Source organism: Ambystoma mexicanum, chromosome 8, assembly GCF_040938575.1.
Source record: "Ambystoma mexicanum isolate Mex_15411 chromosome 8, UKY_AmexF1_1, whole genome shotgun sequence".
NCBI classification, from domain to species: domain Eukaryota; kingdom Metazoa; phylum Chordata; class Amphibia; order Caudata; family Ambystomatidae; genus Ambystoma; species Ambystoma mexicanum.
The window spans coordinates 1256594656-1256610000 of NC_090929.1; the positions used below are offsets into that span (position 1 = coordinate 1256594656).

Consider the following 15345-nt stretch of genomic DNA (forward strand, 5'->3'; position numbering starts at 1 on the left):
AGGATTCAATAAAAAGTTTGGTTTCTTGGATATTTGCTGCATCATTATTTCACAAATAAACTGTCCGATATTGTGTAACTTTGTCAAAATGTTTTGAAGGAACTTTGACGTGCTAACTCTTATCCCAAGTCCATTTTAACAAAGCTTAAGTTCTTATGATTTCCAATGTGAAGCACACAATTTGTTTTAACAAAACACAAACTTCTACAATCAGTAAGTGCATGCAAGATTAATTTTCTAAACCCACTTACCCAACACAAAGAGAAACACAAACACTCATTGCTTTTAAAGAACAAATACCTGCAGTAAAAGTACTTGACAAAAGTAAGTTCTACACAGTTATTTTATTACAAATCAACCATCAAATGAATAAATACAGTATCCAATCAACAGATAGTATTGTATAAGGCAATTATAATTCAAATGTCAATAATTGTTGCCACAATATAAAAAGTCAGTTACATGTATTATTTCATAATAAAGTCAGCATCAGAGTACTTTGTTGGCGTAACTACACTGCATTTTCCCATTTGTATTCGCAAAACTTCTCTCGATCATTTAAACAGAAATACTTTCAAAAAGGTAGTGTACCTTATTATTTAACAAATCCTTAAAATTAACATTATTGCACACAATTATATACTCCACACCCTATTCACTTGTGGCATGAAGCCACATCAAAGTTTGCCTTTAAACTAATTACTCTCTAGGCAAGTTTATAATTAGCTATGTTTTAGCTAGAGCAGTATGTTTTTTGTTGTTGTCCTTGTAAAGTAATTTCTTTGCACTGACACGTGTAATAAATACCTGAAAGCAACTAGATAAATTGTGCTTTCTCTCTATACCACACAGTGTGCAACAGTCTTGGTACCCATTACAAAACTATTTAATGGTACATAGGGAGGAGGTGGAGGTCACCTTTCGATTGGCTACGACAGTCACAACAATCCATACTTGTTGAACATAGATTTTAAACTTGGCAAACCTTTTTTTCTTACAAAAAAATGATTAAAATATCTTTAAAAAGCCCTCATTGTTTACAGACTGGAACTGATGGTCTCCATATGAAAATATTGTGCATATATTTAATGTACAAAAGGCAGTTGAATAGAACAGTCCGTATACGGCAAACAATTGAGAAAACTTGTTTTCCTTTTTACAATCGTGTATCCTGGTGAGAAAAAAAACTCGGCACATATCATGCTATTTACATTGTCCATTTAACTGCTAAAAGGGAGATACATAAACAAACACAAACAAATCATATCCTTGGGGTTCAGTGATCACGGAGAGGATTCATCCAGCCAGAAGAAAGTGCTTTATTAGGTTTTTAAAAAATCCTGGAAGCAGCAGTTTCACATGCATTCCCCAATGCCGGATTGTGCACGAATGATGGATTCAGTTCAACACAACGGAACCTGTTCGAGGAGACTGTACAACAAATGGAATTACTATCCTTATGCTTCTTCTTGTTCGGGGTAATTTAAAATTTTACGATGAGCTTGGCGCAAATATTGCTGCTGTTTGAAGTACACCTTAAAAGCTCCTTTGATGGCGACAAAAGCTATTCCACCCTGGAAGGAAAATCACAAATGTATCGAAAAGTGAACAAAATACACAAAATGTAACTTTGTACTTCACACGGACGTATTGTATAGGGGAAAACTAGAATACATTCCTAAATACTGAACTGTTGCTTGCTTAATCAGCTAAATTACACATTAAAAAAGAAATTAAAACATCAAAGTACCTACAAAATATATGCATGCAACAGTAGTGAACTAAAATCGGACCAGCATCTACCAAGGAACATTCATGCAGGGATCGAATTTAAGACTGGATAAGCATGAGTTACCAGTGGCCAGGAACACGGAGCCAGTTTCATTCAGCATATCATTCAGCAAATCTAACCTGAACAAAAGTTGCACAAATATCAATGTGTCCATTATTTATGACCCCCAATGCTTTAAATGCTATATAGATGTGTCCTAATGTTTATTTACAGATTGTCCCAAACGCGCAGAGTTACATTCACATAGAGGTGTGTTCTGAATTAGTTAGCCAAGGGAGCCAAAAGTAGCTCCTGTCGCTTTTGGTGTCAAGCAAACCAGGCTCTTCTAGGCTACAAGCAGACACCAAATAGTTCCCAGCTCCCCTCCATTTCGAAACCCTGTAAATGGATGAAGAATATGGATGTTCTCAGGCAGAATGATCCTCCTCAAGGGTCGCCTGCAATGTTATTACCTCCAGTGCAATATTTTAAGAGTAAACTTTACCTTTCCATATACTCTTGGAAGGTCCCTCAGTTCTTCAGAAAGCAGGGGGTATTTATTCATATTTGATGCTGTGATCTTTTCTAGTTTCCACATTTCCCACACTGTTGCCCGCTACACAGACATACAGGAATTGCCAATTGGTTTATTTTCTGGTTAGCTTTTTTTTTTCTTTTACCCTTCTGTGCAGCAAAGTGTAACTGCCTCCTCCAAGTTCCAGCAAAGGACGGTATCACATTTTCAACCAGGTGTCATCAGGACACGCATGACCATGAGTCTGAGAGCTCCCCCTTAAGTTCGATCCATTCTGCGGAGCCCCAAGTTTGCACAATCCAAGGTCTGACATCCAAAAGCGGTCTGAGTCTGACTGAGGGAGACCTGAAGGGTAAAAAGTGTGGGGAAGGGAGCCCCCTTGCTAGTATTTTTGAACTTTGTTATTAAAGGTCTAATTCCGACAGAGGGGGACCGGCGCAAGGTCTGAGCCCGACAGAGGGGGAACAACGTGAACCTTTTGTTGAAACATTATTTGGAAGTAGAAAGAATTAAAACGTGGAAGGCAAGGCGGGCCTCAATCCACGTTTTGAACTGTTTATGGTACTGAGAACCCAAGCCAGAGTGTGTCGTCCTGTCTAAAAGGACCGCCTTATTCCGTGTGGTCCAACGTGGGGAGGAGAGTTGATTCAGCTAGCTTTATCATTTCGAACACTGGTGTTTCCTTTGCATACATTTCCCCTTTATACACTTGGTTGTACAAGAGATTGGGCATGCATTAGGTTTTGTTAGCATAGACCATTTTGATTTGACGGACGCTACTAGGTCTGTTTTGTTTATCGTTTGATGGCTGAGACTACTCCCATCTTAATTCTAGGGCAGAATAGAAGTTTACCTACCCCAGAAACCTCAATAAAGGTTTTTACAAACTGTACCTATTGTGTCCGTCATACTTGCGATACCATGCCTCCCCTACAGTGCCCTCCACTATATTGCGTCTAGCATCATCTGCTGCATCCAGATTTTTCTTTATGATGCAGTTTGCAACCTGTTTGCCTCTGGTGAGGGTTTTAGAAAGCTAAGACTTAAGGGGATCAGGGAGGGCATCGATTTGCTGTTGGCGAGAATCCCACACATGGCAGCTATAACTGCCCCGTAGTGTGGTGTTATTTGCAATTCTTGTTTGATATGCAGTGGTGGATGCAAATTTCCAGCTGAGTGTGTAGATTTGTTTACTCTCCTTGTCTGGACGCTCCTCAGTGGAAGCTAGGGGTGGGCCTGCCCTCTTTCTTGTTGTTGTAACTATAGAGTCAGGTTTTAGTTCACCTCTAATGTAAAGGGGGTCTGTTGGTACCGGCTTGAATATTTTCTCGATGCATGGGGTAACCACTCTTGTAAGGTTAAGCTTCAGTAGGGATGGCTGGATGCATCTCTGCACTGATTGTAGAATAGGGATACATTGGATTACTGATCTTTTGGCCCCCAGAATGTCATCCAAAAAGTCTTTAAAGTGGGCTTAGGGTGGGCACCACGTATTACAAATATCGTACAACAGTAATTCTTCTGGTGATCAAATTTAAGGAACACTTTGGTCAAAAGCCATATGGCACAAGGGTATCAATCATATACAACAAAAAAGGTCCAGCGTTCCCTTTGAGCCAACCAAAGTGCTCTCCATTATGTCCCCTAGCAACGGGTTACAAATATTGTTCGGTCAGTAAATAGCAGATGTATTAAATGATTTTTGAAGTCCTTAATCCTTCATGACGGTCTTTTATTGCTCCATAAAAGGCAATTAACAAATAGGCCTTGTGTTTTCTAGCCAACGCATTTCACATGCAAATCCGTCTTCAAGGCTAAACACTATCTTTAAAACAACCACAAGCGCATCTACACCAAATACATTTCAAAAAGATCACACAATATTCTAACCCCCATAGGGGTACGAGAGCTTATTAAAACATATAAACAAATAGAAACATTACAAATAAGCACATAATGTAATTCATGCAGTCAGTGTTGATACAATCTCTTCTAAATACATCCTCGGTTTACCTTAGCAATCACATACTTGTTCCAATAGCTGAAATAAATTGAAAGAGAATAGTGGCACATGTGTGTGTAATATCCCAGAATTTCTAGTATAATGGAATATATGTTAGACAATATCCGAGTTTTTGAACTAACCCAACCCTGGTTACAGATTGAGTTGAATTTCAAAATGGAAGTATCAGTATCCAAGAACCAATTAAATCCGACAGTAAAAAAACACACAAAGAAAACATATTTATTAGGGTCTACCTGTGTCTCCCCATAGCCGGTTTGCCATCTGTCAAAATCTGCACCGAGTTGCCAGTCACTCGTTATAATAAGGCCAAGTATCCTTCAACGTGCTACACTCTTAACTCTCCATCTCAACTTCCTTCTAACGCCGGCGGCATGACATCACACGCAGATGTGCACAATGACATCATGATGCCCGTGTCTTATGCAAAACGATGCACGCAGAAAAATGCTGGCGAACCAAGGAGAGTAGCTAAAGTGTTGCCATGTTGATGAGACCTACCAATGCATAGTTTATTCAACTCATACGAATGTATGCATGGCTGGTGGTGTATCAATGCGGTAGGAACCCCCAGTGTCAATAACGCACAATATTCGTATGAATGGAAACTTAATAATGACACATAAATATGTAGTGCAGTCCCCATTTTATCAAGAGGTATGTGGAAATTCAAACTGCTAATACCATTAATCCTACTCTCAATCAAATACATATAATGTCTGTGTTTGAACAGAAAGTCTGTCATGTTGGACCTCTTGTGTCTCCATCTTAAAACGTTGTGCAGCTTTCAGTAGCAGCTCATTGTATTGGAGCTGGTGGTCTATGGGGGGAAGTCAGCCACTGGTTGATCTTGGTTGTCCGTGGGATGGCATGATGTAAACGTCAGGGTCATCGTCATGAAATTGATCTTGATTGTATTGGTCATATTGTGATCCTGCGAGTCGGAAGGAACAATATACAGGTCCTGAGAGAGGTTGTCACTGTGTGTAGTGAAACGTGTTTGAGTGGAAGTGCTGGGTTGGGAGCTGTCCAATCTGAACACCTTTGAAGGTGGTTCCCCACTAGTTCCCCCTCCACCCTGAACAGTACCTTGAGGGTGCCTGAACTCCTCTAGATGCCGATTCTTCTCATTACACTGTATAAACCTTCTGGTATCCCTTCTGTGGACTTTGGGAAAGGAAATAGTGTAGGGTGAGAGGGTTCCTGAAAGGGAGTCTGCCTCTTATGGTGTAAAGCCCCTGAAAGTGTATCCTCAGGGACAGTCTGTTGTGTTGAACTTGACTTTAATGTTTTGTCAGTCGAAAGACTAGAGGATTTCTACGCTTTAACTTTAAGCAGCATTTTTTTGCAACGTGTTTTTTTAATTAGTTGCTGCATTTTCGACACGTTTGAAGGGAGCAAAGATTTTTAGTTTGACGCGTGTCCCTCAGCGTGAAAGGATGGCCTTTTTGGGCACAGTGTCCGAAATGGGCATACTCGGTGCCTGTTTAAGAGATTTGTCATGAGGTGAGCGCAAGAGCTCAGAGGGGTTTCACACTGAACTTTCTCCTTGAAAACTGCATGGCCGTGAACGGCCATCTGTGTTCAGCTTGGGGTTGTGTTTAGTGTTTTTTTTAAATGTGTTTGCTCTTTCCGCCGGGTGTCTTCTCTGTGGCAGAACCACTGGCCTGCTTATTGGAGGTAGGGGCTCGCACCTGCTAGATGGTCTGCAGTCATCAGATTCACCCACCACATCTATGGAGGCCTCGGCCTGCATGGCGTAAGTGGCCAACGTTTTGTAAGTTGATCTTTTAGGATCTTGGGTCTGAAAAGCTTGCAATGCATGTCTTTCAAGGGATATTTTCAACCTCAAGAAGGGCAACATTTAAAAGGTGCATTTTCCACAGTGAAGAAAAAAGGCAGCACTGCGATAAATGGGAAGGGAAGGTGGACAAGTAACTTAACTCTGGTAACATTCTTTCGACTGGATGTTCCGCCCACGAATTCCTCATCTTATGATATCTTCATTTCCAGCTTCAGCTGCTTTGGAAATGTTTTCTCTCGCAGAGGGCGATGTGCGTCGAGACGGTCGACTCGATGTCCCTCGAGGGCTTCCATCTCGGCTGTCATATACCACACGCAGCGCCCGTTGGCTTCAGTTCTGTTTATTCGGCACCACATGCAGAATTGCCCACCTTGATAAGTGCCTCTTTAAATTATCAGACATTAAAAGAGTACAAAGTCCAAAGCCCGGAAATTCTACAGTGGTGTAGGTTGGGAGGGCGATGAGGAATATGTGGGAGGAACAGCCAGTCGAAAGAATGTTACCAGGGGTAAGTGATGTTCTTCAAATGGATTGTGTCCTCCCACGTATTCCTCATTTTATGATAGACTCCCAAAGCAGTATTAGGTTCTTTTGGAGGAGGGAGTAAGAACTGAGAGTTATTGTTTTATCCTGAATGGAGCATAGAACTGCCTTCCCAAATCTTCCTTCATTGCTAGAAGTGTCTAAAAAGTAATGTTTAGTGAACGTGTGGAAGGTGGACCAGGTAGCTGCTTTGCAGATGTCCTTTATCGAAACTCCCCTCTGAAGGGCAGAGGAAGTTTCCATGCCCCTAGTGGAATGAAACCTTAAACCTTCTGAGGGAGGGGATGGGGGGTCTTTCCCAGCTAGCCTGTAGCACTCCGAAATAGCCAGTAAGATCCATCTGGCTAGGGTCTGTTTGGTGACTGATAGATAGTTTATGTCCATTATATCCAATTAAAAGTTGGTTGTGCTGTCACATCTTTGCCATCCTTGAAATATAAAAGCTTGGAGCTCTCCTCAGATCGAATCTAAAGAATCTTTCCTCTTACTTGCCAGGATGAGGTGGAGGATAGAAGGCCGGAAGCACAATTTTCTGTGCTAAATGCTAATCCGACAGTCTTCAGTAGAAAAGAGGGTTGGACTTTAAGGACAACCTTATCCTTCTATAAAGTGGTTAACCGAGATTTACAGGATAATGCATGCAACTAACTCACCCTCCGGGCTGATGTCATCACTACTAACAAAATGGTTTTGTAAGTTAGCAGCCTTAAAGGGCAGGAATGGAGTGGCTCGAAAAGAAGTGCACGCTATAAACTTTAAAACCAAGTTAAGCTCCCAAGTTGGTATTTGGAATGGTGTAAGAGGAAACATGTTTGAGCGTCCTTTAAGAAATTGAATTAAGGGGGTATTAAGTAGGAAGCCTCTTCTGAGGTGCACTTGAATATGGAAAGCAATGATCGATAACCCTTGATCGTTCCAATCAGGAGCCAGACTACTACAGCCCAAGAATTCCACCACTCTGGGCATTAGGCTTCCGTAGAATTCATCTGCATGATCAGCAGAGTCCCGTTTCCCAAAATCTAGTTCTGGGGAGGGGTCTACCCCACTAGCTGTCTCTAGGGTGTCATGTAGTTCTCGAACCCTGGTCTCTGCCGAAATAAAGCATTCAGGTATATTAGTATTCTTTTGAATACTGAGTGCTTTCAATTAGAGATCACATGGAGGGGCATCAGAGGTTTCATTTCCCTCATATATTGAAGTCAAGGTCTGAAAAAAATCCTTTTTAGGTAATTGTTTAAAAACCTTTTCCTGGCTTTTCTGAGGTAAAGGCATTGAACATACAATCAGCGTAAATGTTTTTGTATCAACTTAGAAAGCGATGGTGTCGACATCAATGGCGTCGACGGCTTGACTTTTGTCTTGTGCTTCAAGGGACTTGGGCCTCAACTCAATGTTTTCTTTAACGATTTCTCGTCTCGTCGAGTACTGGAAGACTCTTGAGTAGTCTTAGGCTTATGACGTGGGCTCTAGGGCAGGCAAAGTTTCGCCTTGGTGCCATGCTCGTCTTTGACGTAGCATATAACATGGCCTGCAGTAGCAGCCATGTAGTAATGGTTAAGTTGCTAATCCCACAGGAAGAGCACTTTTTGGGCGGCTTATAACTTCGCTCCCCCTGGACGAATCCTCACCAAACCTTGCAAACAAAGTATATGGCCCACTATGAATCTTTTTTGCAAAGTTTGATGAGGTTTGGTCCGGGGGGGGGGGGCAAAGTTATTGGGGGGTCCCAAAATGTATTTTTTCCCATAGAGTGAATGGGGAAAAAAACTTTGCTCACGCCTACAGCTCAAACCGCTGTACGGATTTGCACCAAATTCGCGGCAGGATCTGTGGCTTGGTCCCGAAAGCGTGCTTTTGTAAATTTGGTGGAAACCCATCCAGTCTTTTTTAAAACGAACAAAAAGTAGGTGTCCTAAAATTAGTGATATCTACGTCCGCTCTGCAGACACAATTCCCTGCTCACTCCGCGGACAGGACACCAATTGGCTAATTGGCTTGCATCATGTCCGCGGACATGTGACGTGTTCGGTGATAGGCTGGGGTGAAGCGTGAGATGTGTCAGATTTTTGGAAACGCCTGCCATCTTGGATTCACGGACATTGGTCGGTGTCCGCAGACATTGCGGTAAAAACAGATTAAAAAACACAACATTGCACTTGTCAAATTTATCAAATAATCTCTGGTGAGGGGTGAGGAGGATGGGATGGAATATGGCTGCAAGAAGCAAAATAACGGGTGGTTTTCGCAGCGAAAGTCTGCGCACAGTTCGGATGTTCGCGAACAGTGCTGAGAAGTTCGGGGACACTTCAGATGTTTTGGGCCAGTTTTTAGATGGCTTATAACTTTGGCGCTACTTAATGAAAATGCATGAAATATTGCAATTCTATTCCTGACCTGATCCGGAATGAGTTTGCAAAGTTTGGTGGGATTGGATTCTGTCAAGAGGGGGCATAACTAGAGGGGGGGGTCCCAAAATTATGTAAAGGCTTATAAATGAGGTGCCATTTGACGAATGTAGACTTAATTTGGCAAACTGATAATACATATGGATATAAATATTTTTGAAGTTTGGTGGGATTTTGTCAAAAGGGGGCAAAATTAGAGGGGGGGATCCCAAAATATTGTAAGGGATTATAAATGTGGTGACATTTGACCAATCTATACAAAGGTTTGCAAAAAGATTACAGATCTAGATGAACAAGTTACTTTCTTACCTGGTAACGTTCTTTCGATGGGATGGTCCGACGATGTATTCCATATCTATGACATGTAATCACCACAGCTGTGCTGCTTCGGAAACTTTTTTCGGCGTCTGCGTCGATGACGTCGATGCGCTGTCGTCGAGGACCTCCTCCGACGTCATCCGATGTGATAAGTAGGACGCACGTATTCCATATCTATGACAGACTCTCAAAGCAGTACCAGAGCAAGGAGGAGGGAAAGAAATTAGAATCAAAATTTAGAATAGCTAATCAAATAGCAGAGCAAAGGACCGCCTTGCCAAAGGCCAGATCCTGTCCTCGGATGGAATCGAGGGAATAGTGACGTACAAATGTATGTACTGAAGCCCAGGTGGCTGCATCACAGATGTTGCGAATAGGAACACCCCTCTGCAGGGCAGTAGATGCAGCCATACCCTTGGTAGAATGGGCCCGCAAGCCAGCCGGTGGGTCCTTACCCGCCAAGCGGTAACACTCCGAGATGGCTAAAATAATCCAGCGAGACAAAGTCTGTTTCGTCACAGCTTGCCCCAAACGCTTTCCAGCGTAACCAATAAAGAGTTGATCGTCCACTCTGACCCGGGACATGCGTGAAACATAAAAGCTTAAAGCTCTCCTAGGATCAAGCCTATGGAGCCTTTCCTCTTCCTTACCAGGATGCGGAAGAGGATAGAATGCCGGAAGAACAACCTTCTGGGCCAAAAGAAATTCCGTCACTACCTTCGGAAGAAAAGAAGGACGAACTCTAAGGACAACCCTGTCCTTGTGAAATACAGTGAAGGGTGGCTTAACTGAAAGTGCCTGTAACTCACTCACTCTGCGAGCGGAAGTAACCGCAACTAAAAACACAGTTTTCAGAGTTAACAGCCTCAAAGGGCAAGAATGTAAAGGCTCAAACGGAGCACCCATAAGAAACTTTAAGAACAAGGTTTAAATCCCAACCGGGCACCAGGAAAGGTGACGGAGGGAACACATTAGTGAGCCCTTTCAGAAACTGTGAAATTAAAAGGGATTTTAAAGTAAGAACACTCTTCAGACGAGCGCTTAAAGATGGACAGCGCCGCCAGGTAACCTTTAGTGGTACCCACTTGCAAGCCCCTGTGGGCCAAAGAAAGTAAAAAGGACAGAACCATGGGGATGTCACATGCAAAAGGATCCACATTCTGAACTCTGCACCAGTCGCAGAACTTACGCCAACGGTACAGAGACTTTGTTGCTGGCCTTCGGGCCGAAAGCAACACCTCCATCACGTCTTCAGGGAGGTCCCAATCCTTATACCTCAACCTTTCAGAAGCCAAGCGTGAAGGTTGAGGGATCTGACCTCTGGATGAAGAACCTGACCCCCCTCCCGTGAGAGCAGATCGTCTCGGTAGGGAAGACGACGTGGAGGGCAGATGGACAAGTCGAGAAGGTCCGGGTACCACGTCCTCCGAGCCCACGCCGGAGCAATGAGGATCATCCGGGAACCGAACTTCCGTAACCTCCGCAGCACTTGCGGGATGACGGGGACTGGAGGAAACGCGTACAGCAGCGGGAATGACCACTCCACCACAAACGCGTCTCCTAAGGCTCCTTTTGGAGGAAATTCCCACTAGCAAAACCTTTCGCACTTCCGGTTGACACTGGAGGCGAAGAGATCCACTTGAGGGGTCCCCCAAAGGGCCAAGATCTCCAGGAGAATCTCTTGAGCCAACTCCCACTCGTGAGAGATCGCGCTCTGCCTGCTCAGAGCGTCCGCCGTCACGTTTTCGTCTCCAGCCAGATGAACTGCCGAGATCGAAACTTCCTGCTGGATGGCCCAGAACTCGAGCTGCATCGCCTCCCTGCACAGAGGAAGTGACCCTGCCCCCCCCTTTTTGTTGAGGTAGTACATGGCCACTGTGTTGTCCGTCAGGATCAGGACACTCTTTCCTAGCACAGTCGGCAGAAAAGCCTTCAGGGCTAGCCTGACGGCCCTCAGCTCCAACAGATTGATATGGAGTCTGACTCCGACAGAGACCAACGACCGCTGACTGTCGGCCCGTTGGCATGAGCTCCCCATCCCGTGAGGGATGCATCCGCCACGATCGTCACCTCCAGCCAGGGAAGCCAAAATGGAGCCCCCTTCATCAAGTTGCCTTCGACGGCCCACCACAGAAGGTCCCGGGCGACCGAGGGCGGCACCCGAACCGGGTCCGACATCCTGCCGGAGGACTGCGACCATTGCTTCTTGAGTGCCCACTGCAAAGATCTCATCCGCAGGCGAGCCTCTGGCACCAGAAGAATGCAGGATGCCATGAGGCCGAGCAACCTCAAGAACTCGAACGCTGGGAGCGTCTGGGCATGCTGAAACTTGTGCACCATCTGCTGAATGTGAAGAGCCCTCACCTGGGGAGGAAAACACTGCCCCAGGGAAGTGTCGAGCACTGCTCCGATGTACTGGAGCCGCTGTGTTGGCGTCAAATGGGACTTCTTTAAATTGAGGGAGAAGCCCAGCCTGTGAAGGGAGTGGCAGGTGACGGACAGATGATCCAGGACTTGCTCGGGAGAGCTCCCCCTGATCAACCAATCGTCCAGGTAGGGGTAGACGTGAATCCCCCCTTGCCTGAGATGCGCTGCCACCACCACCATGAGCTTGGTGAAAACCCTCGGGGCGGAGGTCAATCCGAACGGCAGGACCCGAAACTGAGAGTGCGAGTCGCCAACCGCGAACCTCAGGTACTTCTTGTGCTTGGGATGGATCGGCACATGGAAGTAAGCATCCTTGAGGTCGAGTGACACCAACCAGTCCTGAAGCTGAAGGGCCTGGAGGACTTGAGTGAGAGTAACCATCTTGAACTTGTCCTTCCTGAGGAGTTTGTTCAAACCGCGCAAGTCCATGATGGGTCTCAATCCCCAGTCTTTCTTCGAAATCAAAAAATAAGGGGAATACCATCCCTTGTTCCTCTCCGCTACAGGCACCAGTTCTATGGCGCCTTTCTCCAGCAGGGCTTGAATTTCCTGCGCAAGGAGCGGATCCGGACTCTGCAAAGAGAGGTTCCCCAGTGGATTGTCGCGAGGCCTGTGCCGAAAGGGAAGACAGTAGCCGTGGGTTATGATCTCCAGAACCCACACATCTGAAGTAATGGCTTGCCACTCTACAAGATGCTGCGCCAGCCTTCCCCCAACCGGCGAACCATGGGACATGGCCTCATGATTGAGTGGGAGCGGCTGCGGCGTTACCTGAGGGCAAAGAGGCAACTGCCCGAGCGGCCTTGGCACCACGGGTACCCTGTCGTCCACCTCTGGTACCCCTGCGTTGGCCTCTTTGACTGCCAGCTCCTCTCGCTTTACTGAAGGACGAGTAATAGCGAAAGGAACCACCCCTCCACTGCTGTCCCCTAGGACGAAAAGGCGGAGGTTGGCGAACTGCAGCGCCCAACGACTTCGCTGCAGCTTTTGAGGTCTGCAACCTCTCAAGGCTCTCGTCAGCCTTGCTGCCAAAAAGGTGTTCACCGTCAAAGGGCATGTTGAGGAACCGGGACTGCACATCAGGAGCAAACCCCGACTTCCGCAACCACGCAAACCTGCGTATCACGGTGCTCGCCGATATGGACCTACTGATGCATTCAGCTAAGTCCAAACCCGACTGAACGGACTCACACATGGCATCCTTACCATCCTGGACCATAGCAAGGAAACCATCCCGTTCGTCCCCTTCAGGAATATGTTCAGCCGCTAACGCAACACAGTTCCACAGAGTGTGTGTGAAACGAGACAAGGCACAAATGGAGTTGGCCGCCTGAAGCGCCATACCACCAGAAGAAAACACTTTCTTCGCCCAGCCATCAAAACGTTTGTCGTCCCTATCAGGAGGGATGGTAGGGTACGATGCCTGCTTTGCCGGGGCCGTGGCCGCCTGCACCACCAAACTCTCCGGAGTGGGGTGCCTGGTCAAGTAGCAGGGGTCGCTACTGGCTGGACGGTATTTTCGCGACAAGGATCTGCCCACCACCGGGAGACTCTCCGGAGCAGTCCAAGCTGCCGCTACCCTTCTCTGTAAAGCCATATGGAACTGCAGTACCGGGTCAGTTGGGGGACCAACATCAAGGATGTCCGTCAGATCATCCTGCAAAAACTCCCCTGAGGGAGCAGACCATCCCAAGTACTCTGAAACCCTAGCCATAAGGCGCCGGTACGAGGAATCGGCATGAGAGCCAGGCTCAGACCTACAAAACTCCGCCTCCGGAGAGGTGTCCAGTCCACTGGCATCATGCAGTGACTGCCTCAAATCGTCAAACTGACTATGGCCCGAGACAATTTCATCTGGAACCTGACTAGGAACCAGGCCATCAGAATCCAGGTGGCGAAAAGAAGGCACCCGAGAGTGCTTGCTCTTAACCAGAGCCTTCCTAGGGGGTTCCCCCGTGCCACGGGGTACCTCCGACACGAAAGGCGTCGATGGCGTCGAGCGAATCGGCGCCGAGAGAACAGGCATCGGCGTCGAGAGGATCGGCGTCGACGAAATCGGCGTGGACGTCAGTTGCAGCGCCGCCAGCATCGGCGGCGTCGACACAGCCCTCGAAGCCGGAGCCCCGAGCGTGTCCCTCGACGACCTGAGCGTCGACGGCTTTGCCGACTTCCTCGGAGCCGGAGCCTCGAGAAAGCCTGTCGACGCCCTCGACGCCTCAGACGTCGATGTCTTCCTCGAAGACCTCACAGGTGCACACGGTCTCGAACGCGTAGAGGACCGGGACCTGGAACGGGTACGTCGAGAACGAGTCTCCTTGTCCGAACGGGACCTCTCTCGTGACTCGTGCCGACCACTCTTGCGAGCGGTGTCTCTCGACCTCTCACGACCGACCCCACTCGGGGGCGCGGACGGCTTAGTACCCTGCGACTCAAGAATCGCCAGCATTTTGTTCCCGAAGGAAGCCCATTCCTCCGGCGTCGCACGGCTGGTGGGGTAAGCGACGTGCCGGGCAGAGTCCTCCGAAGAGGACCTGGAAGACGACCGGTGTCGGCGCTTCCGAGAATGCCTCGAAGAGGCTGAGGAGTGGCGAGACCGACTCCTAGAAGGAGACCCACGAGACTTCCGACGATGACCCCTCGAATCATCCGTCGAAAGCCCCGCAGACTTCGACTTCCGGGGCTTGGACACCCGACCTACCGACAACTTCTTACGTTCGCGTAAGGCTTTGGACGTGAGCGACTGGCAGTCGATACAGTCATCCGTGTCGTGGGCCTCCCCGAGGCACCAGAGGCAGGCGTCGTGCGAGTCCGTCACCGACATCTTGGACCCACACTCCCCGCACTTCTTGAAACCCGGACGCGGGGTCGAAGACAAAGTAGAAGACATCTTCACACGAAGGATTTTCACAAAACGAACAGGTTCGAAGAACCGAGAAGAACAGAACTCCAAAGAGTCGAGGCGTTAACCGAGATTCACAAAGCAACACGTTCGCGGAAAAAATGGAACTGAGGCTACGGGCGTCGTGCGTCCTACTTATCACATCGGATGACGTCGGAGGAGGTCCTCGACGACGGCGCATCGACGTCATTGACGCAGGACGCCGAAAAAAGTTTCCGAAGCAGCACAGCTGTGGTGATTACATGTCATAGATATGGAATACGTCGGAGGACCCAATCCCCTCGAAATACATGTTTTCGTAAAGTCTGAATGGATTTTGTTAAGTGGGGGCTAGGTTATATTACTACTGTATGTGCATACATTTGACACTTTTGAAAAAATAAAACATGGGTGGATTTCCAGCAAACTTGTGTAAGGAGCATTGGCAAGGACCTGAAAGCATGGTTTTGCAAATGTGCCCGCGTTTTATTTTTTGACAAGTGTCATAATGTAGGTACAAAAAAATAGTGGTATCTTTGGTGACTGAGGTGTAGCCTGTGGCCATGGGCAGTGGCCAGATTGTCCACGTCATGGAATAAGGTCATGATCCGGACAATCTGGCCACTGGCCATGACCACGAG

General features: G+C 46.9%; 1 protein-coding gene across 2 annotated transcripts in view; it reads right to left on the reverse strand.

Moving 5' to 3' along the window:
- Positions 1-325: 325 nt before the first annotated feature.
- The window catches only part of MARCHF5 (membrane associated ring-CH-type finger 5), a 743603-nt gene continuing 728583 nt past the window's right edge, over positions 326-15345 (reverse strand). For both annotated transcript variants that reach the window (XM_069611372.1, XM_069611373.1), the window contains exon 6: positions 326-1574. In XM_069611372.1, coding sequence (XP_069467473.1) covers positions 1458-1574 — 117 coding nt within the window. In that variant the 3' untranslated portion in view covers positions 326-1457. The remainder of the gene's footprint in view (positions 1575-15345) is intronic.